A 22,103-nucleotide genomic window follows, 5' to 3' on the forward strand; every position below is an offset into this window, starting at 1 on the left:
TCATCTCTCAGAATAATTTTCCTCATCATAAATGGGGATGACCATATTGGCACTACTTATCTCATGTGGCCTATAGACAACAAAGCTTTCTGTAACTAAGGAATTTAGTTAGCTCAAATAATTTATTTGAAGCTGAATTTTTAAAAATGTTTGGGAATTACCACAATTAGATTTTTAGGCTAAAGAATTTTGAAATTGGGTCTAAGCTTCCTTTTAAAATTCTGAAACTTAGTTCTCAATTCTCTGCATAGAAAACTATTTTATAGGTAGGCATTCTTAATGAAGAATTTGCAATTTCTGCAATGATTTTCATGACTGAGAGATCCTAAGGTACTTCCTGACCACCAAAGACTAAACTATGTTCAGTAGCATAAATAAATTTTATTATCATTATTTGAAAGTTTTTAAGTCTATACATACATACCATAAGGTAAACTGAATTAGCCAAAATATTTAATTAACCAGAAAACCCCACTCTTCTACTGTGCTTGACCGAAAGTAGGCACTTGCTTAATAGACATTGGTTGAATTGAATAATAAGGAAACGTGCTGTAGAAAACATGTTACAATAATCTGATTGGTGTGGGATAGCATAGGAAGGAACTCAAGTTGCAAACCACTGTCAGAAGGATCATATTCTTTGAGGAACAGACAGAAACAAGTCTTTCAAGAAGAACCAGGTCAAACCTTCATACCACTAATATGCATCAAGAGAAACTCAGATAAAGCTTTTTATTATTATGCATGCCATAGTTCTGTTTGGGCTCTCTACCAACTTGTAAAATCTGGATGCCTGACCAAACAAACTGCAAAATCTGCACTAGGATAAGGAAATGAGGATACAGAGCAGCCAAATTCAAGTGAATTGTTCATCAGATTTCAAAATTAAAAAGCTAACCAGAACAAAGTATCTTGGGTGCTTTTTACAATTGTTTTTATATTTTATGTTGTATCATCTTCAACCATCATTTCATAAGAAATACAGTTTTGAAACTTTGAAAGCAGCAGACACAACTGACAGTCCCTAAAGAAGGCAGGTTCTTTGGTACAGTTTATATACATTTTTCTTTTTCTTTCATTGCATAGCTCTCTGATTACAATATCTCAAATAAATTTTTCTAAGTTACTAAATAAAGAAAATAGTAAATTAATCAAAATTTGAGTGGGCTATGGTCCCATTTTAATAAATGAGTTCTATAAATAAGTCAATAATTGACTGTTTTACTTTATATTTCAAAGGAAATGTTCTTTTTTAAAAGCTAGAGGTAGAATGCTTCTCATAATACATTTTCAAATTATGCAATTCTTAAGTAAAACTATAGCTGAGAACAGTGACTACATTAAAACAGTTAAAAAGTCAGTATAATATTTTTTCTATAAACTTTTTTTTATCATTTCAGTTTTTAAAAAATACTAGAAAATACATATGTGGACATAGTGACAACCTTTTCAAAAAGAGCCAAACCATATTTGAATATAACTCTATCATGGATAGTCCTTTTCCATGGTGTGGAAGAGGATTCTGGAATCACAAGGATTATACCAAAGGAGTGAAGTCTCCAGCACATTCTACCAAGCTGGGGGCAACTTTGGTACAAAATGGCAACGTATGGGTTTCACTGTGTACTTGCCAAGGACCAGTTAACCTACATTTGGAGAAAGCGGATCATCATTTGAAGGCTGGCCAACAGGTAATGGATTTTTCAGCCAATCAGACAGTCTAAGTTGAATAGGGTTACAGCCTGCATTGGTTCCGGGAAGACCCACAAGTAGAGAAACATCACTTTTTTGAAGCCCACTATTTATTACCATCTATCCTAATTAGACAAATGAAAAAAGCACACACCAAACGAAGGATATGGGACAGAAGACACACACACACACACACACACACACACACACACACACATACATATATACCCTCTGTCCCATATGCATGTGTATTTATATGTATATGTGTATGTGTGTGTATGTATGTATGTGTATACAGATAGATAGATATAGATAAATAGATAGATATATAAAATGCAGCACTAAGAATCTTATTTCCTGAATAAATTGAGTTCAGGTTCTCCCAGCACCAGTTACACTAGGTACACTAGAGTTGGCTTCCCAGGTTATATGAAATACCATCCCTTTAATCCTAAGGTACAACTGAGAGAAACTTTCAGTACCAATAAGACCCAAAGTCTTTACTTTCAACTTCACAGTGAGGAAGTAAATGTGGTCAGATTTATAGACAAAAAGAAAAGGGGAATTTAAGTGAATAATAGTAAAATCTGGTTAAAAATATGCAAACATTTGATTGAGACAATTCAAAGAAAAGAGTAAGAGCAGCTGGTTTTTGCAAAGTGACTCTTTTGTTTCTGTTTTCATAGGCACACAGCACCCTGCAAGACTTCTCCATAATATCAATATTTTAATTAAGACTGATTACTACCAGATATAAATAAGAAACTATTTACTATGACAGCTGAAATTACTGTATGCAACAAACACTACTGGGGAAAAAATCATGTGCAATGGTAGACAACAGACCCCTCGGAGAAAGGCAAATTATCGCTTCCCATAATGGCTTTGAGAAACAGTAAATGAACAAAACCTGAAAAGCCTGAATTCACATTTCATCTACATCAACATGGGCCATCACAACCACATATCTTCACAGTGCCAAAGTACAAGATGTCCCCAAAGTGTTAGTGCTTATTAAAGCTTAAGCTGCACTAGGACTTTGGGATACCCTGTACTTCTTTAACTGTGTCCATTTCATCTTTGCATTAGCAGTATAACAATAGGTTTTGTGTATTTCGTGGCAAGAAATGAAGACAACACAGTAGTCAGATTTTCATGGAATTAAATTTTAAAAATCAACTAAGTAAATATATTTCTATTACACTTTAAAAGGTCCCATTTTCAGAGTAGAAAAGAATGCAAATTTAGCTCAACTCTTTTGCCAAAGGAATGACTGAAAGGAAAGATAGAAACTATAAAAGGTGAATGTACTTAAATATACTCAAAGTGAATCAATATCAAGTCAACTAATTAAATAAAAAGATGTTAAGTCTCTAGGAAAGACAACATATACAGGTAGAAGGCGAGCAGCAGATTACAGTATGTGCGTACACAATCATTCACAGATCTTCAATAGTCCAAACAGGGCACCTCTGAAAGCTCAACTTTACCTGTCCAACCAGGCAGTTTATAGCCCCAGCCCACAACCATTCCCAGGACCCACTCAAGGAAGGAGAAATTTGAAAAAAAAATAAATCTTGGCTTAAAGCTCATATTGCTTTTTCAAGTTCTCTATGTCCTCTGAAGTAAATGAATAGTCTGATTTGTCTGAAAGGGCCTCCAACAGCTGTTGGGTCTGTTCTTTTTGTCGTTGGCTAAGCAGCGTCAACATCATCTGAAAGATAAAGATATTTACATGACAACAGCACAGTCAACTAGTATTTTAAAGATCAAAGCAGCATGGATCCGCAAATATGAACTCTCTCTTTTGAAACCCATCCATCTGCATAAAGACTAAGATATCTGGCAGCAGCTTACCATGAATCTCTCTGCTTTACTTAGATATAAAAGATGCTGAAAGACCAATGCTGGGTCATTTTCAAGAAGGTGATTCTTCAGAGACTGGATGAGGAGGAGGAAAGTGTCCCCTTCCAGCTTGTTACTCAGCATGGCTGGCAAATCTTGTGGGTCTGTGATGGCTAAGAGCTTTGCACAGGCTTCTTCGTCCTTCCTCATGTTTATGGCATTTAGAATCTGCCCAAATTCATAGGCACTGGCAGGTTTTGAGATGTGCAGTTTTTCCAAGCCCATTGCTAGAGGCCTGCTGCTTGCTGGCTCTTTCTCCAAATCATGGCAGGTAACGGAGACATTCTCTGGAGAACCACCTTCAGGCTGTTCCTCACTGCTCTCCACCACCTTCATGATGGAAAGAATTTAATTTTGATACTAAGCAACATGATAGGTTAACAGTCATACCTATTAGCTCAACTGGTCTTTCCCAAACTAGTGTTTAAATTAAATATACTTTATAGAAATATGAATTTACAAAAATAAAAAATCGGAACCAATGTATTTTAGTAGTAGAAGGACCTTAGAGAGACTAGTTGAAGCTATCGGTGTTGCAGCACTTTGCTGGCATTCCTGTGGGCAGGCAGCAGCAGAGCTGGGACAGACGAGAGCTTGGGTCTCAGAACTCCCAGTCTACAACTATGTCTACTGCTCCCCACGTTTACTTTACAAAAAGGTCCTTCAATCAATGAACTCCCTTCTTAGAACATTTAAAATATAATATGTTCTATTAAAGTTGACTTTTATGATACTTTAGGAACACAACTAAATTAATGACAAGTAGGACAATTGCTTCTTTTACTTTATTACTCTAGACATGACAGGTAAGATTTGATAGAGGGATGGTGTGTGTATGTACAACATGTACATATATATGTATGTGTATATATGTCTACACATACATATATGCATAGATAGATAGATAGATACTATTGAAGTACTTTAGAGAAAAGTAATCATAGTCAAGAAGTTCTCACCCTTCCTTTTCCTGGAAAATAAATCAGAAGAGTAATCTGATGATTTTCAGAAGTGTTCCTTTGGTTAATTCATTCAAGAGACAGTTATTAGGTATCTAGGAACCATCTCCAGTCATCCTGATCTATATCTAGTCACTGGACCCAGATGGTTCCGTAGGAGAAAGTGAGGCTCGCGACTTTGCACAGCCCTGCCTTACTTAAATCCAATTCACTTGCAAGTCATGGCATCACCTTCCTGATGTCATGGTCCTCTTTGAGAACAAAGGACAAATCACATATTAGGTACCTAACTGTGCAGAACAGTGTACTAGGCACTGGAAAGAGAGATGAAGACTGCTCCTGCCCTCATGGAGCCTACAACCTATGAGGAGGATAAGCACAAACACAGATAGCTACGACGTACATTATAAGCTCTTTGCACGGGAATAAGACAAAGTGCTATATGAAGTCTGTGAAGAAAGGCTGTTCCCCATACCGTCGGTGGGGTGGGAGGCAGGGAAGATCAAAGAAAGTTTCACGGAGGAGACAGGGTTTGAACTGGGCCTTCAAGAAAAGAATGGAAGTTAGTATGTGAAGACAGGGAAAGAACACGAAGGTGAAAGAGCAAAGGGTCTCTTTTTTGGGGTAGAGCTGCCAGGTTTGGCTGGGGTGAAGAGGGCATGAAAGGGGGTAATGTGAGAAAAGCTCTGGAAAGGCTGGGGGTGCCCACCTATGAGGACTGAGAACATCAGGCCCTAAAGCATGACCTTCGGTCAGGTGCCCCTGACGATGTCTGAATAGAGAAGAGACAGAACCAGATAAAGGTGGGGCAGGAAGTTAAGGCAGGAAGCCGTGTTGGAGGCTCCTACAGCTTTCCAGGTAGCTGGTGGGAGGCTGTTATGGGTACAGAGGTGGGGAAGCTGAGGGAACCTCCTCCCTGTTCTTCTCATTTCTATAAAGACCACTGTTCCTGTCACATGCTTCCCTAAGGACAAATCAAGACTAGAAAGGATTAAGCTGCAGCAACAGAATTTTAGGTTAGCTGAAGTAAAGAAAGTTGGTCTTGTTTTGTGGCAGCCCCAGAACTTCAGGTATCAGGATGAGGACCCAAGGAGCTCAGAGCTAAGCTTCACAGACGTCTGAGGTGGCCTTCATGTATCCCAAGTCAGCTTCCAGGACCATCCGGAGGGCTATGTGGGCCTCCACGCTCCCCCTGCCCACTCCCTTCCCCTACCCCTGCCCCAAATAATACTTTATAGCAAAAAGTTATTTTGATGATTATGATACCTCTTCAATTTTTATTTTTCTTCTTTCCTTTTCTTGACTGTGCAGTGTAGTGTCATCCTTGTTACTAAGAAACATGGTTATCTCTTTTAGCTCTTTCTTTGCTTCAGAAACATTTGGGTCTATTAGGAGAACTTTGTTGAAATCATTAAAACTTTCCTGGTAATTCTGAAAGTCAAAGCAGGGGAGGAAGAGAAGAAGAAATAATTCTTACAAATCATGTAAAAACTGGCATGGGTTAGGAGACTGTGTGTAGTATTCAATTTGATACACTTAAGCAGAGGTTTAGAGACCTGATCCCATCCCAGATCCCAGGGTTGTAAATCTTCCACTTCAAAGGACGTGTAAATTCAGGTGTGTGAGGCCAAAGTATTACATAGCATAACCTGGTAGTGAATTATGTGTGTTTATAATACAAACAGATTTGATTCATAAAATGTCTCAGAGCTCATAAAGATGTATAAAAGCAATGGTACTATTTGCAGGCAATTTCATAGAAATATGCTTTTTTTTAAAAAAACATGATACAAATGCAAGGTATTTTCATATGGCTTTTTCACATTCTGTATTTTTTATATGTATAACACTATACATGTGTGTATGTGTATATGCGTATATATATATGTATATACATACACACACACACACACACATTTTTCTGATTTGACTTCTTAAATCCTAGCTGGTGCTGAATTTATGGGCTATAATGTAACAATGCTGCCTGAGTTACATGAATTTAACTTCAATAACTTCAGATTCAGCATCTTTTTAGAATTCAAATGTACTTCTCTTAATGGACATAAATATGTAAATGTATATTTAAGATCTATTTTAAGATCTTTTAAAATGATACTGTTTTCAGAAAGTACATTTGTAAAACATGCACACACACACACACACACACACACACACACACACACACACACACACACACGAGTTCCCAAAGTCTTATTACAGTTTTAAGCTTAAGACTTTTGGAACACTGTAGATATAAAAGCTATAACAGCAATAATGATTTTGTAATGTCATTGTTTGGATGGTCTTTTATCTTGCTTAAACAAAAAAGGCAGACATTCATGTACCTCCTACTTCTGAGGAACTGGCCCAAAGCTCTTGGACCAGAAAAATTATTAAGTCTACGGGATGAGACAAGGTAGTCCATTTGGGAAATTAAATATCAAGGTGGTCAATCATCTACCACTAAATCCCAACACCAAAGTTACAGAGCACTCAAGATATTTACACATTTATGTCCATTATGAGAAAATGAATTTGAATTCTAAAAAGATGCTGACCTTGAAGCTACTGAAGTTAAATTCATGTAGCCTAGATACTACTGTTACACTCTAGCTCATAAATTAAACAGAATATAAGAAGTCAAACATGAAAAACCCATTATGGTCACACAACTCAAAAAATTAAGAAAAGACTGACAAGACACCAATTTATAGTCATTCATACTAAATTTCTGTTCTTCAAGTACCCTCAAGCAATGGCCTTCCCTGGGGAAACCAAACATGCAATTCATATTATTTTCTGGTAACAGAACAGCTAAGTCAAGTGCCTCTTTTTTTAAAACTACCCCCTCCCTTTCTCCTTTCCACCCATACTGGTAAATCTTCACTTAGCATTTAAAATTACTATGGAAGTGATTTTTTTGTCTGTATCTGTGATTTTTTTCCAGTCCTGGGAACTGTAGCTGCGGAAACTGGCTCCATGGACACAGGTCAGATACAGGCATCAACTCAACAGTCAACAAAGAAACTTAGAGAATCACTTTGGGGCAATGATCCCTGCCTGTGTATCAGTCACAGAGCTAGTATGTGTCAGACACAAACTTTAACCCAGACTTTCCTGACTCCAAAGCCATCTCTCTATCCACTAAGACACGCTGCCTCTATGTTTAAAAGGCATCTTATACCTGAACACTGATTCATCTTAGTGAGGAGGCATTTTCCTGATGGTGACCATGTATGGGGTTAAAGGTTGGAGCAGAAACAAGAGCAGAGATTATTTCCTTTTCCCACTGTTCACTGGTAACCGTACCCTCCCCCGGCCCTTTCAATGCCTTCCTTTAAGAAGTACACCAGATCTGAGCTTTGGGGAGAGCCCAACCTCCTGTGAGCCCTAGCTGCAAATTTCCCTCCTTGGGTGGTTTACTTCTATTACTATAATCCTCCCAAGGACATTTTGACTATTGTGCTTACCAAAACCTATGCTTGATTCTCACAATGAAAGCAAAAACTTAGTTGTACCTTCCCTATTATCTTGGAGTCTCTAAATTCAGATTATTATCTGCCCTGGACAGAAACAACAGTTGAGAGCTTGAGCCAAAGTCAGACTTTTATCTATACAAATCAGTGGCCAGGGCCATAGTGGAGGATTCTTAAAGAAGGGTGAGGGGCAATTTTTAGAAGAAACATGAAGGAAACTGAAGTTTTAACTGAAACCTAAGCCAGGCCTCATGAATATATTTGTTCCAAATAGTTCTGTGATGCCAAATCATTTAAAATAAACAAATACATATAGTTAGTGGCACCTTCAGGCAGAAATTTGTTTTTAAAAAAAGGGACAAGAGCCAGGACACTGACAGCAACACTGCTGAAAAACTCCATTAAACACAGACTTTCTGTGGGAAACTGAAGATTTGAATTGTCACAGTTTCAAAGAATTCATATAATTTCTGCAAATATGATTTCTGAAAACACTGTCAATTTTAATAATCTTGAAATACAACTATTATCAAGGCTTAAAACTTCCAATATGTTCGCGTTTTTGTTTCTTACATAAGAGTTTTCTATTTTTAGGTAGATACATTTTAATATTGCAGCTTCCACATACAGAGAATGCAAAGAAAAAAAGTGTAATCTAAAACAAAAATCCATCTTTCCTTTAAACTAAATGACACTTAAAGATGGGCTACAAACTTATCAGCTCACCTTTCCAGCATCAAATAGCAACTCATGCCTGGCGAGGTTGGCCATTCCACTTAGAGCCTTGGATGTGCTCACATTACTTTCTCTACCAAAGAGAGACATTTTGCAATCTCTTCTTCCTCCTCTATGATCTCTGTTTCTGGGTCTCATGTCATGTTAGTGGCACCTATGGATGTTACTCAGTCATGTAGATGGTCCTCAGTGGCAGTTTGCTGACCCTTGTGAGTTGTGTTTACTTTAAGTATGATAGGAATTAATTCAGAATAAACTAAAATCTATGTATAAAATCCTAGGATATTAGAGTTAGAAGGCACTGATCATTAAATCCAAATCTGCCATTTTGCAGATGAAGCACAGAGATGTCAAACTGCCTTGTCCAAGGTCCCCAAACTAGTTAATATGGAGGCAGAAGTCAACTCAAAGTCTCTGGTTTTATAATTCATGGTAAACTGCCACAGACTCTTTTCACCTCTGGGATTAAATATAATCTCCTACGTCTGGTAATCAGAGCTCTTTACGATTTGGCCTAAGTGGACTCTGCCAACCTGATTGTATGTTACTGCCCTCTGTGAACTCTATGGCCAGTCAAGGCTATATGTCGCTTCTACATGACTCTCCATTTCCCTCCCCACGTCTTTGAACTGGCTGTCCCCCACGCCTGGCATGCAGTCCCTCCTCATTCCAAGGTCTCAGAGGCCTTAGCTGCCTTCAAGGCTTTAAGCTTTCCCTGATTCTCTATGCTACTGGTATTTTCTCTGCTGTCAAATGACTTCATATTTATTTTGTATAAATATTTTTGTGTACCTCCATATGTACATGTTTACCTTCTAAATAGAAGGAAAGCTCTCCTTTCTCCCTCCTACCCTTCTCCTTCCTTCTTTCTCTCCTTCTTTTATATCCCCAGTGTATAGCATAGAGTAGACACTTAATAAAAGCTTGTTGGTCAACTGATAATTTCTTTTTTTCCTCTGTTAGAAACTGTTATTTCATCTTTCCCATGTTTTTGTTAATGGAAACCACTTGATTTGCTTAGAAATAATTCTGTTTGAACATGCATGGGATCATAAATTTGGAGCTAGAAGGGACTTCAGATGTCATCTCATCTGACTTTCACATGTTATAGAAGAAGCTAAAGCTGGGGGAAATTCAACCACTTTCCAAAGATCACAAAGAGAGCAGCAAAGAGCAGGGTGAGGATTCTAACTCAGGTCCTCTGACTCTTTCCACCATGCCACACTGTCTCTTAGTTCATATTTTCTTTCCCCCTTTTCTTACCTTTAGTCCTTTGTGAGCAAGACCTCTCCTATAGAGAGCTTTAACATTAGCCTCTTCTATCTCAAGAGCTCCATCACAGTCCTGTTTTGCCTCTTCAAACTGGCATAACTTCAAGTAACAAAGAGCCCTAGTATAATAAGGTAGGGAACATAGCATCATAGAAGGCAGTGACTCTCAGTTATCTTCATACTTCACAACCAGGAATGCTAAAGAGAAGCCAGAAGTCGGTGACCTGAGGCTTCTGTGTGGGAGCTGCTGGTACAGCGTAAGAAACCTGACTTTTTCATCGTCATTGAAGAATGAGGCCAAGTGGTTCTTCATGGATGAAAAAGAAAACAGAAACACAGTGAATGGCTACCATCTGAAGAACTCCTTTGAAAAAGCTTGGGGAAGCAAAGAAATTTTCCCTGTCACTCTATGACAGTTTTACTTGCTGTGACTACCTTGCTTCTTAGAAAACTCAATGATTATGCTCTGTCTCATTTAGGACCCTCATCTAGAGTGAACAGAACTAAAGAAGTGTGAAGAATTATCATAGAAGAATTACTAACAGGAGTAGTAATGATTTTTGTGAACAAACTCCCAGAAGCTTTGTAACTCCCAAAGGAGAAACACTGAGTTAGAACAATTTATATTATTAAACAGAGGCAGTTAGATGGTGCAGTGGATAGAGTGCCAGGCCTGGCATCAGGAATACTGGAGTTCAAATCTGGCCTCACACACTTATTAGCAGTGTGACCCTGGGCAAGATACTTAACCCAGTTTACCTCAGTTTCCTCATCTGTAAAATGAGCTAGAGAAGGAAATGGCAAATTGCTCCAGTATCTTTGCCAAGAAAACCTCAAATGGGGTCATGAAGAGTTAGACAGGAATGAAACAAATGAACATGTTATTAAACCCCAAGTCATGAAAAACAATAATGACAACTTCTTCTACAGGGATCCGCTATTAGCACTAACCCAGTAAAAAATCCCATTAGAGAATATGGGCCAGATCCAAATTTACCTGTTTGTGTATATGACACATTCACTGTGATTTATCTCCAAACATTCACTGTATTTGTCAACAGCTTCTTTATATTTCCCTTTCTTCACAAATTCATTTCCTTCTTCCTTAAGGGCTGCAAACATTTCTGCACGTTTTTCACCTATGTGGGAGAAAAAAGGGAATCTTTTCATACAGGTAGCTCTAAGGGCCTAACATTTCCAAACCTGGTTCTAGTTAACCCAAAGGCTGCTGCTCTCTTCATGTGAGTGTCAGTCAATGTTACATGGGAAAAAAATACTAGATATGATAAAGTACAGTAATTGCGCAGTGAAGATTACCACAAGTTCTTAAAATTAAGTACCAGGGTGGACTTTAAAATTCATTCGGTGTGTGTGTGTACAACTTAATTTTTCTCCACTGAGAATTTAGAGAAGTTTAAGTCACCACAGGATGACAGAGGTAGAGAGAATATTAAGAGGTCTGGGAAAGGTCAGTGCTACACCAGACATGGTCATTAACGCGAATGCCCTGAGGTCAAGCAGTGTCAAGATGATGCTTAAATACAGAGCCTCAATCAAGTTCTTGAGGACTTGGAAATTTTAATAAGTTTAATTTTAAATGTTATTCACAGATTGTACCTACAACCTAAACTACTCAAGTTTAGGACAATTACATTACCTTTCATGCACAATGTACTCTTTTTTTCAGAACCTGTCACAGAATTTAAAATGGTAGCTATAAATAAAATAGTAATTTGCTTCCTAGGGCCAAAGAACGGAAGGTCACAACTGTATTAAGAAGAACATTCACTACTCATTACTAGAAATATTTTTTAAAAATCACATCTATCATACCTACAATCAAAATTATTAAAATCATAATCAAAATTATTAAAATAATTATTAAAATTATTCATTATTAATTAATTTAATTAAAAATTAAAATAAAAATTTTAATTATTAAAATTAAAAAAGGTTTAAAAATAAGAATTCATCAAGATCCCATAAACTTATAATGTGCTAAAGAAAACCCAGATTTTAAAAAAGAACAATAATTTCAACTTTCTCCTATGTATTTGGCATAGCTACTAGAAATGAAGGGCAGTACAGTGTGGAGACAGCTGGCCTCAGTGCCAGGCAGACCTGGGGTCAAGTCCCTCTTCTGACACATACATGCTATGTGACCCCAGACAGGTCACTTTAAACCTCAGTGCTCTAAGCTGCTCCATAAGACACTAAGTTAAAGAGAAGATGGGGATCTGCATAGGTAGGGTTTCCTTAGTAAGGAGGAGTTCTCCACACCAGTGGTATCATAGGTTCAGTCCCTATCCTTCTAGAAATAGCAGTTCAGACATTTCTGATGCAGGCATCCATTTCCTTTTCTTCTAGTACAAAGGGTCCCTGGTTCAATACATTTCAAAATGCTCTTCAAGCACCAGACCTCTCACCCTCACACTTTACTGAGATCATTCACTGAGCACTAGCAATGTCTCCTCTCTCTCTCTCTTCCCCCTCTCTCATTCTTCCCTTTTTTCCCTTCCCTCTCTCTCTCCTCATCTCAAACCTTACTTTATCTACTGGCTCCTTCTACTAGGCCCAGGTGTCTTCCAACAACAAAAAAATATCTTTCACTAGATAATGGCCATCATCTCAAGCTTCTTTTCATAAGCAAACTCCTAGGGAAGATCACCTATATACTCACTTTTAAAGCCCTAGCAATCCAGTTTCCCATCCTGCCACTTGAATGAAATTCTGCTTTCCAAGGTAGTAAATGAACATTTGAGTAATCTATCCAACGGCCTTTTATTAGTCCTGACCTTCTTTGACTCCTCTGTTAACACCTGATACTGACCACCCCTTTCTCTGCCTGAACACTCTCTTTTCCTGGGATTTTTCTGACACTGCCCTCTCCTGCTCTGACTACTCTTCAATTCTCTGCTAGATCATCTACGTTCTATTCCTATGCAAGGGCCTCTTGTGTTGGGCCTTCTTGTTTGAAGATCTCATCAACTCCCATAGGTTTAATAACTTCTGGCAGAGGACTCCCAATTCTACTTATCCATGTTTTCTCTCTCCTGAGCTCCACTTGAGCATTTCCAACTGTCTGCTGCTTCCTATTGTCACTAGGATAAAATACGAATGACTTTGTTTGGCAGATAAGGCTCTAATCCATATATCCAGACTCATTTCACATTCCAACCAAGTTGGTCAACTTGCTCTGATCCCGTACATGTCATTTCACTTAACCTCTGTTTGCCTTAGTTTCCTCATCTGTAAAACGGAATAATAATAGCACCTAAGATCAAATGAGAAAATATTTGTAAAATATTAGAACAGTGCCTGGCAAATAGTAGGCATTCTTTTGTCTGTCTTTGATAGCAGCAAATCTTTATCCCTTGATTTGGAAACATCCAAGAGTCACCGGGAACCAAATTTGGTACATCAAGTTTGATAAGACCAAGCTGGATAATCATACTAAAAACCTCGTGGCTGTCAAGTATTTTTATATGCCTTGTAACTTTGACTTTTTTCCAGGATTCTCTACCAAAGATTTATATTTAGACTGAGAACACAATAATGATAATGATGGTAATAAGAACATAACTGAACTCCAATAGGGAAAGTAAGATGACACTCAGCTGCACTAAATAAATACAAGATGAACTCCATCCCAGCACACAGAAAGCACATACAGATAAGGAGTTGTGAACCATTATGGTTTAGTGGTCTAAGGAACCACAGTGGGAAACATAACTGGAGAGAGGAAAATACTGCCTTAATTTCCAAAAAAGGGAAGAGGTATGTAGATACTTCAGACTACAGACGAATGAGGGTAATGTTTACTCCTAGTAAATCATAGAAGAGATTATCAAAAGGAAGGTTTGCATAGAAAGGGAGAAGGTGACCACAAACAGCCAATGTGGATCCCATAAGAATACACCATGCCACGTTAACCTCATTTCTGTTTTTGAAAGGGTTATTAGACTAGAAAATCAGGGGAATGCCACAGACAAAAATATATTTGCATTTCAGCAAGACAATCTTTCATGATATGTTAGTAGTTATTTTAAAAATACTGTTCTGAACTTAAACACCAAAAAAGAGCACTTTCACACAAAACAGAACACAAAAAAGGGGATTCTATATCAAACCACAAATCTCCATTTTACACTGCTTATTTCTTAAAAATATATTTGATAAATTTCACATATTGCTTTCAAAACTGTCCTTATCTTCGCTTCCTTCTGAACTTCCTTCTGTTCTGGGTATTTTAAGAACTTTTATAATGGCCCTCTTTTTTCTTTCCTTCTATTCTTTGCATTTTGATATACTTGTTGACAAAGTAGAGCGATTCAGTTCAACCAGCATTTATTTAAGTACCAGACACTGAGCTGAGCTTTAGGTATACAAAGGTCAAAACAAACAAACAAGATTGGACTGAGCCCACAGTAAGGTGGTTTTGGAACTAGTTCACTAACCAAACCCATCAAGTGGTAATTAACATATCAACATGAATCTAGAAGACCCTGAGATTCAGTCCCTGGCCCTGTCCTCTTCAAGCTTTTAACAGGGTTCACAGATATGAAAGCATAGAAGTCAAGCTTATTAAATTCACAAATAGCACAAAGATGGGGGGGATGATAACTAACAGAGTTACAGTCCTGGGATCCAAAAAGATCAAGAGAATCTGGAATAGCTAACTGGATGCTAACATGATAAAATCCAATGCACCCCTTGGATGTAATGTTCTACCCTTGAGTTCCAAAAATCAGCTGTACAAGGTCAGGATAAGGGACGTGGGAGACAAAAGTGGCCATGGAGAAGAAGTGATTCATGCTGAAAAGAACCCAGGAGATCTAATGGATGAAAAAACTCAATGAGTCAATAACATGATGTGGGAGTCAAAAGTACTCATGTAAACTTGGGCTGCAATAAAAGAAAGCAACATTAAGGATGAGAATACTTCTGCTGTGCTGTGCTCTGGTTAGGACACACCTGGAGGATTATGTCTAATTCTGGGTGCCCAAATTTGGAAGGGACAACGCCAAGCTCAAGGACACACACAGGAAGATGACTAGGATGGTGAAGGGACTCAAAACTCTGCCACCATGTAGGGATCAGGAAATTGGCCCTGCAGGTAACTCCAAAAATGGGTTGCTAGGTGGCAGAGGTGATGGAGCATGGGACTCAGGTCAGGGAGGTCTCAGGTTTGAATCTCATCTTAGCTACCTTTTAGCTGAGTGTCCCCAAGTAGGCATTCAAGCTTTTGCAGGCTTAGTTTCCACAGAGTTGTTGTATATATCAAATGAGGTAACAGATATAAAGTGCTCTGCATACCTAAAAACACCCTACACATGCCAGTTGTTATTTTTATGAATATCAAAAATATTTCGCCCAACATCAATGATCATCACTGTTCAGCCCCCTAAGTGAGTGATTTGAAGGATGATAATTAAATGATCATACAAATATAAATACCATGACATGCATATTAAAAAAACCTTCCACTCCTCTAGCTGCCTCTCATACAAGGGCTGATTTTGGATTTATGTAACACCACGAATATAACAAAGAACAGTATTTCAATGAAAGGTGCTGTTTTGGCTTTGTCCTAGAATAAGGCTTTGTACCAAGAGATGGGTGAAGTCCTAAGATGCCCCATGACTTACATACCTGGGACACTTGACTTTTGATGGTGTCGGGACTCAGTAGTTCCGTTTTGTGTTGTCTGCACTGCAGAACTTCCTCCATCTAATCTATGTAACTGCACTGAAAAGGGAACAGCTGGAATTGGTGATAGTTTTTCCCTCCAAGCTGGGCCATCTTGATCTATTAAAGTTCTTGTTATTCTAAAAAAGAAAAAAAAAGCTGTTTCCACTGACCATATAATTTGCTTCTTTAATATCACATAACACTTTTACCCCACAGTAAAACTGACAAATGTTTTGTAAGCTTATGATGCCATTCGACCTGTTCCTTTGGGCAAAACACATAAATCCAAGCTATTTTCAGCCACTGTTGCCATCTATGTACACAACACTACAGTATGTTACTGATTTGGCCACAGACACATTTAAAAGCTTACTTTTTAAGAGGCGAATTATAACACTGGCATTTAGCAGACCTGGATGAAGGTTTCCGTCAATACTTAATTATTATATAAATTAGCCAAGTTCTATTCTTAAAAATAACCCAATTGGCACCAACAGTTGTAGATCTTAGATCTTATGGTGAGTGGTTTAAAATAATAAAACTTATGAGAGATAAATGTTACATAATATTCACTTCTTCTTAAAACATTTTGATAGTTAATGATATTCTTCCCTCGTATTTTTAATCTCCAAAATTATTTCAGCTATCTTATTATACATTTACAAGGCACACAGAATACAGAATGACATATTACAACCAACTATTCCATACCACACTTTACATTTGCCATTCAGTAGTGACTGTAAGAAAAACATGAACATGCTTTTAAAAATTATGATTTTTTGGGCTTATCTAAAATAAATTGGTAGACCTCCCATTTAAGATTACAAAACAAAATGGTACCCCATGTTAGAATACTGCGTTTCTAATCATATTTTAGTAACAATAGCTGCTGCCCACCTGACACTAACATAATTTATTGAGAATTAGTGGGATTCCCTTGATTTACTTCAGATTGTCACAGCTTCATGTCAGTCTCTATATCAAAGCTCTTATATTTACTTGTGTTTACACATATACATCAGTGTGGAAAACAAATGAAAAACCATCTCAAATTGCAGATGGAAAAGGAGTTTTAGAGAAAGAATTTGCAAGCAAAAAAATGAATTACCAGCAGAGAAGAAGGAAGAAGCAGCTGAAAAAAGGTGCTGTGTTGCCAGGGAGTAAATAGCTATATGCAGGGAAATCTAAAAACATAAAGAGATGCCTAGAGAGGAAGAGAGGAATATGGTTAAAAGAGGATAAAAATAAAATGAGCATGTATTTTTTTTAAAATAAAGTTACTGATGTTCAGTTTTTCATTACTGAAATTTATTATAGCAAAAAAGCAAACAATTGTGAAATTACTAGTTATTGAAATTAAAAAATAATTTAATCTGTAACTGGGCGTATACACTTCCATCTTTATATATAGACAAACTGGACAGACAAGTCCTCTAACAGGATTACAAAAATTATATAGCCACAAAGAAAATAAAGCCTTCAAGACTTCCTAAACAGTAAGTAAAAAGGAAATTTTTTTAAACAGGGGGCCCCCATCAATATAAATAAATACCGGAAAAAATGTAGAAATACTGAAAGTTGACTCTGCATATCCCCCCCCCCCCCAATCCATCCTGCCCTTCACTACCTGACAAAATCCAAAACGCCACTTTTCTCATGTCCACTTCCTGCTTCAAAACTTGGTAGTGTGCTATGTTGGAAAGAGTGAATATTAGCCTAGGATCTGGTCAACTCCATTTTAATCCCAGCTCTGACTCTTATTAACCACATCTGCAATCTCTGTCACTAACTATCTCTAAGATTCAACTTCCTCTTCTCTAAAAGAGGGCTACCTACCCACCTCCTAGAGCTGTAAAGAAAATACTTTTTAACCTAAAAAAGCTAAATAAATGAGTCCCCTAACCACTTTTTATAAGGAAAAGCTATTTTTTATTTACCCCAGATCTGAGGCTCATTAGCAATTAGGCATAGCTGAAGACCCAGAACAGAAAGGAGAATAGAATGTCATAACTGGCAATGGGTCCCTCCTTCAATAAAAACTTTGGAGAAGCAAGTATCAGGTGTGGTCGTGGCCACTAACCTCTCATAAAAGTACCCTCTACTGGAAAATGAGTAGACCTGGAAGATCATTCAGGTCTATCCTTCTCTCTTATCAGATGAAGGATCTAGGCCCTGGAAAGCCTAAGATCCCCCTGCAAAGTGAGCAACAGAGCAAGGCCTAGAATCAGGTCTCTAGGCTCCCAGGTCAGTGTTCTTTCCACCAGCCTACAACAGAATAAGGTCTAAGCTTAGTATCATAGCATTCAGACATTCATGAGTTGACCTTATCTTACTGATATGACCTTACTTCCTATGACTTAACATGGTCTCCAGCCTGTCTCTCAAACATCTAGTACTCATTCCCCACTCTATGTTTTTACTTATGCTCCCCTCACCTAGAAGTCCTTCTATGCTCCTCTCTGACTACACAATTCCTGGCCATCCTTTAAGAGCCTCTCCTCTATGAAACCTTTTCCAACAACAACTCCAACCCAAAATAATCTCTTCCCCCATAGACCATATTTTGGTTCCTCATTATTATTAAATAAATTATTAAATACTTTAAAAATATCTGCTCCATTAACTTGTAAACTCCTTGTTAGCAGGGATTAGTCATAAGACTTCTCATGTATACTCCAAAGTATATAATACAGCACATAATAGACACTTTTCTAAATAAGGTCAGGAAATTGTGGTAGCCTGGGTATGAAGCTGGTATTGGAAACACGAACATGTGAGCTCAGGTCTTGCCTTTGGCACATATGATTTGTGTGACCATGGACAAATCACATCTTAGTGCTCTAAGATCATAATTTATGAAGGAGTTGTTGATGTACGCAGGTAGAGAGTTTGCATACTAGGAGTTCCCTATGTGGGTAAAATCACAGGTCCAGACACTATCCCTCAAATATGGAATTTGAAATATCACAAAATGATCAGATTATCATTTTCATTCCATACAATTTTATAAGGCCTAGTCAAATCCCCACATTAAAAAACAAAAAAAAAATGCACAGTCCATTTTCCCTCAGGAACACAGATGTGTTACTAAATAAATTTTAGCATTCTTTACTGTTTCACCATTAGGAACCACTACTAATCCCAGATAAGTGTCTTTTTTACAAGCCACGAATCGATCAAACTCAGAATCATGTGGACATAAATACATTAAACTTTGAAGAGAAATATGTATACGTTAGAGTAAATGTGGAGTACAGTAGCAAATCATGAATACCTTTTCTATTGCCATGGCAAATAAAGCTGAAGATTCAGTGTTTTGACTAGAGATATGAATCCATTCCCAGGAATACCTAGAGAGGTTGATGTGATCAAGGCTTATTTGATTATTCTCACTGTCTTAACCATGTCATATAATTTAAGTCAGTTATTCCCAACTTGCAGGCCAAGGAATTATTGTAAGGGGTCCACATACACATACCAAGCAGGGTCAATTTGATTTTTATTTAGTTACAACTGAATATGCAGTATGACTCAATAACAGTGCTCAGCATAGTGCCTGGCACACAGTAAGTCCTTAATAAATGTTTACTATTTGATGGATTGATATTAAATGAGCAAACATACTTGGTGTACACAGAATAAATTTACTATTTTTTCATACATATAAAGATGCTATTGTGATTACTAAAATGAAAGTTAATTTTAAAGTGTTACTGAATTCCCAACAGGTCTCTGTCATCATGTATTTTTTCATCTGACTGGATGCTAATACCCCCTAGCTTTTAAAGCACTTCATAACTTGGTCCCCTTTCTACCTGCCTTTCCAGTCTCCTTACCCTTAACTTTCCTCAATCTATCATGTGACCCAGCAACACTGGCCTTCTTGCTATTCCTTACATGGGATCCTCTATCTCTCGACTTCTTTGTGACTGGCCGTCCCCACTGCCGGCACTGTCCTTCTCCTTATCTGCTCCTCTTAGCTTCCCTGGCTTCCTTCAGGGCTCAGGTCAAATGTTCTGCAAGATGGCTTTCCTAGCCCTTCTTACTGCTAGTTCCTCCTCTCTGAAATAATCTCTAATTTACCCCTCATGTATATCTTGTATATTCATAATTGTTTGCATGTTGTCTTTCCCATAATACTTTGAGTTCCTTGAGGCAGGGACAATATTTTTGCCTTGTTTTGTGGGACACAGTAGGCATTTAATAAATGCTTATTAACTTGACTAAGAGTATAACTGTTATCATGTGGTGGTGGGAAGATTTGTGAGAGTTTTAGACATTAAAGAGGAAAAATACTGACACAGATGAGAAAGCACAGGAATATTAAAGGTATTCACGATCATATCCATACAGGATTAATCAGGAAAGAGATATATCCTCTGTTGTCCCCTCCCCACCAAAAAAGAAAGACGCATCAGTGGAGACGACTTTTGAAATGGATTGTGAAATACAGGATCACTGAAGATGGCAGAAGAGGAAAGCAAATTAAAAGAGACAAAAAAAAAGTCAGTAATCAAGTCCCAGGCAGAGACTTTGATTTTTATTAATGCAGAAAAAAGAAGCTGGAATAGTAATAGTAATATCTGTGTGATTTCAACTACTCTCAGCAATCATAAAGTTATTTTACTTTCCTTGAAAAACTGTTAAATCTAAAATTCTTTGATATCCAATTTGGAAAATCAATTAAAAGCAATTAGATTAAACAAAAATTAACTTACCTGTTAATGCTGTCGTTTGCTGCCTGTATTCTGTTGTCTATCTGCAGTACAGTTTTATAATCTACATATGCTTTTCGATACTGTTCCATAGTTTCATATGCTACTGCTCGTCTCAAGAGAGGTTTTATAGAAAATGGTTGAAGTTCCAGGGCCCTAAATGAAAAGGAAAAATTACAAGATCTAAGTTAAAATATTTTTAATTTTGAAAATGGAATTCCGAGTGATTACTCAATGTAAGAATCATATGTCCTCAAAAAGGACACGTCTGCAATTTCCTCTTAATGGCCCAATGGCATAGCAGAAGAATTAAGTCAGAACAGGACATTAATAGCTAAACACAAAACGGAATTTACAAAGATATTATTTGGAAGCCAATTCAAAACTGCATACTTTGCCATTTCATTTATTCTTTCATTGTTTCACATCGTCTCTTCAACTAAATGCCTCCGTCTGGCACTGTGCCCCCGTCTTGGAAATCAGTTGTGTCTACAGTCAGCCTTCAATGGGGGCAAGAAGGAAACAAACAGCTCATGCCAAGAATTCCAAGGCCCTGTAGCAGGGCATTGTACTGCATATGAGAGAGATACAGACTTGAGCTTTCATGGAGTTTGCAAGTCTACTATGTGGACAAGTGCTACAACACAGAATAAGACACAACTGGATTAAAGAGTTGCAAAACAAATGCTCCATCATAAGGAAGACTAGGACAGTCATAAAAATTACAAAGCAACATGTTAACAAGTAAAAAGAAACAAACCCACAAACTGAACAAATATCAGGGCTGGAAAAGGCTCGCTAGAGTGGCAGGAGGGGATTCTGGGAAGTTTAGAGTCAGGACCGAAAAGTGGTCATGAAGAAGACTGTTCCAGATTAGGTAAAAATATGCTTCCAAATCATGGTGGAGAAAAGACTGCAAGGTTCTTGGGGAAAAAGACTTTCAATTTTTGTTAATGTATCCCCGCACATAGCATACGCACAGTGCCTGGTACAAAGTGAGTAGTCCATCACAGCTTTACGAAAGCTTCCGGTCAATGGAGGGAGTAAGAAGAGGCAACTGGAGAAAGAAGGTGAAAAGAGTGACTGATGGTGGACACTGAACACCATCGAGCTTAGGGAGGAGGTATTTGTGGGGTGGCTGGGTGATCTTGGACAAGTTTTCTTTAGTTTCCTTATTTATAAAATGGGGATAATGAGTGCACCTATATCCCAGGGTTGTTGTGACAATTAAATGATGTAATAACTGTGAAGTGCTTAGCATAGTGCCTGACACGTAGTAAGCACTTTATAAATATTATCTGTGATGATGATGATGTGGTAGGCTGCCATAGATTTCCAAGGTTCCAGTGTCACCCATTTGCCAAAAAAAGACATACCTTTGACCCCAAAATATCCAGACTACACACAAGATGAAATCAAACCAAGACACATACCTGATCCTCCACAATAAACACTGGGGCATCCTAGCCTAGTTTCCTAGCTTGGGGCTAATGGCCACCATTATCAAAAAACATATGGAAAGAGTGGATTATAGAATACACAAACCTATCCTTTTGACATTATCCCCTAATCAGCTGGGCTAGATCCTTGGCCCTTCAGACAGAACTTCTTTCTAAGGACCCTCCCTGCCTGAACTAATGTTTCTTCCCAAGACAG

General features: G+C 37.8%; 2 protein-coding genes across 18 annotated transcripts in view; one reads left to right on the top strand and one right to left on the bottom strand.

The window, feature by feature from the left end:
- Positions 1–3,212, top strand: part of RNF19A (ring finger protein 19A, RBR E3 ubiquitin protein ligase) — a 103,331-nt gene extending 100,119 nt beyond the window's left edge. For 15 of the 16 annotated variants that reach the window (XR_011965825.1, XR_011965833.1, XR_011965830.1 and 12 more), the window contains one exon: positions 1,401–3,212. The gene's annotated coding sequence lies outside the window, so the exon portion shown is untranslated. The remainder of the gene's footprint in view (positions 1–1,400) is intronic. The other variant, XR_011965823.1, reaches the window with a different exon arrangement.
- The window catches only part of SPAG1 (sperm associated antigen 1), a 78,807-nt gene continuing 59,541 nt past the window's right edge, over positions 2,838–22,103 (bottom strand). For both annotated transcript variants that reach the window (XM_072603396.1, XM_072603395.1), the window contains exons 13-19: positions 20,451–20,603; positions 15,691–15,866; positions 11,036–11,177; positions 10,031–10,157; positions 5,823–5,987; positions 3,550–3,927; positions 2,838–3,406 (exon numbers count right to left, since the gene is read on the bottom strand). In XM_072603396.1, coding sequence (XP_072459497.1) covers positions 3,275–3,406; positions 3,550–3,927; positions 5,823–5,987; positions 10,031–10,157; positions 11,036–11,177; positions 15,691–15,866; positions 20,451–20,603 — 1,273 coding nt within the window. In that variant the 3' untranslated portion in view covers positions 2,838–3,274. The remainder of the gene's footprint in view (positions 3,407–3,549; positions 3,928–5,822; positions 5,988–10,030; positions 10,158–11,035; positions 11,178–15,690; positions 15,867–20,450; positions 20,604–22,103) is intronic.

This window comes from Notamacropus eugenii, chromosome 4, assembly GCF_028372415.1.
Source record: "Notamacropus eugenii isolate mMacEug1 chromosome 4, mMacEug1.pri_v2, whole genome shotgun sequence".
Taxonomy (NCBI): domain Eukaryota; kingdom Metazoa; phylum Chordata; class Mammalia; order Diprotodontia; family Macropodidae; genus Notamacropus; species Notamacropus eugenii.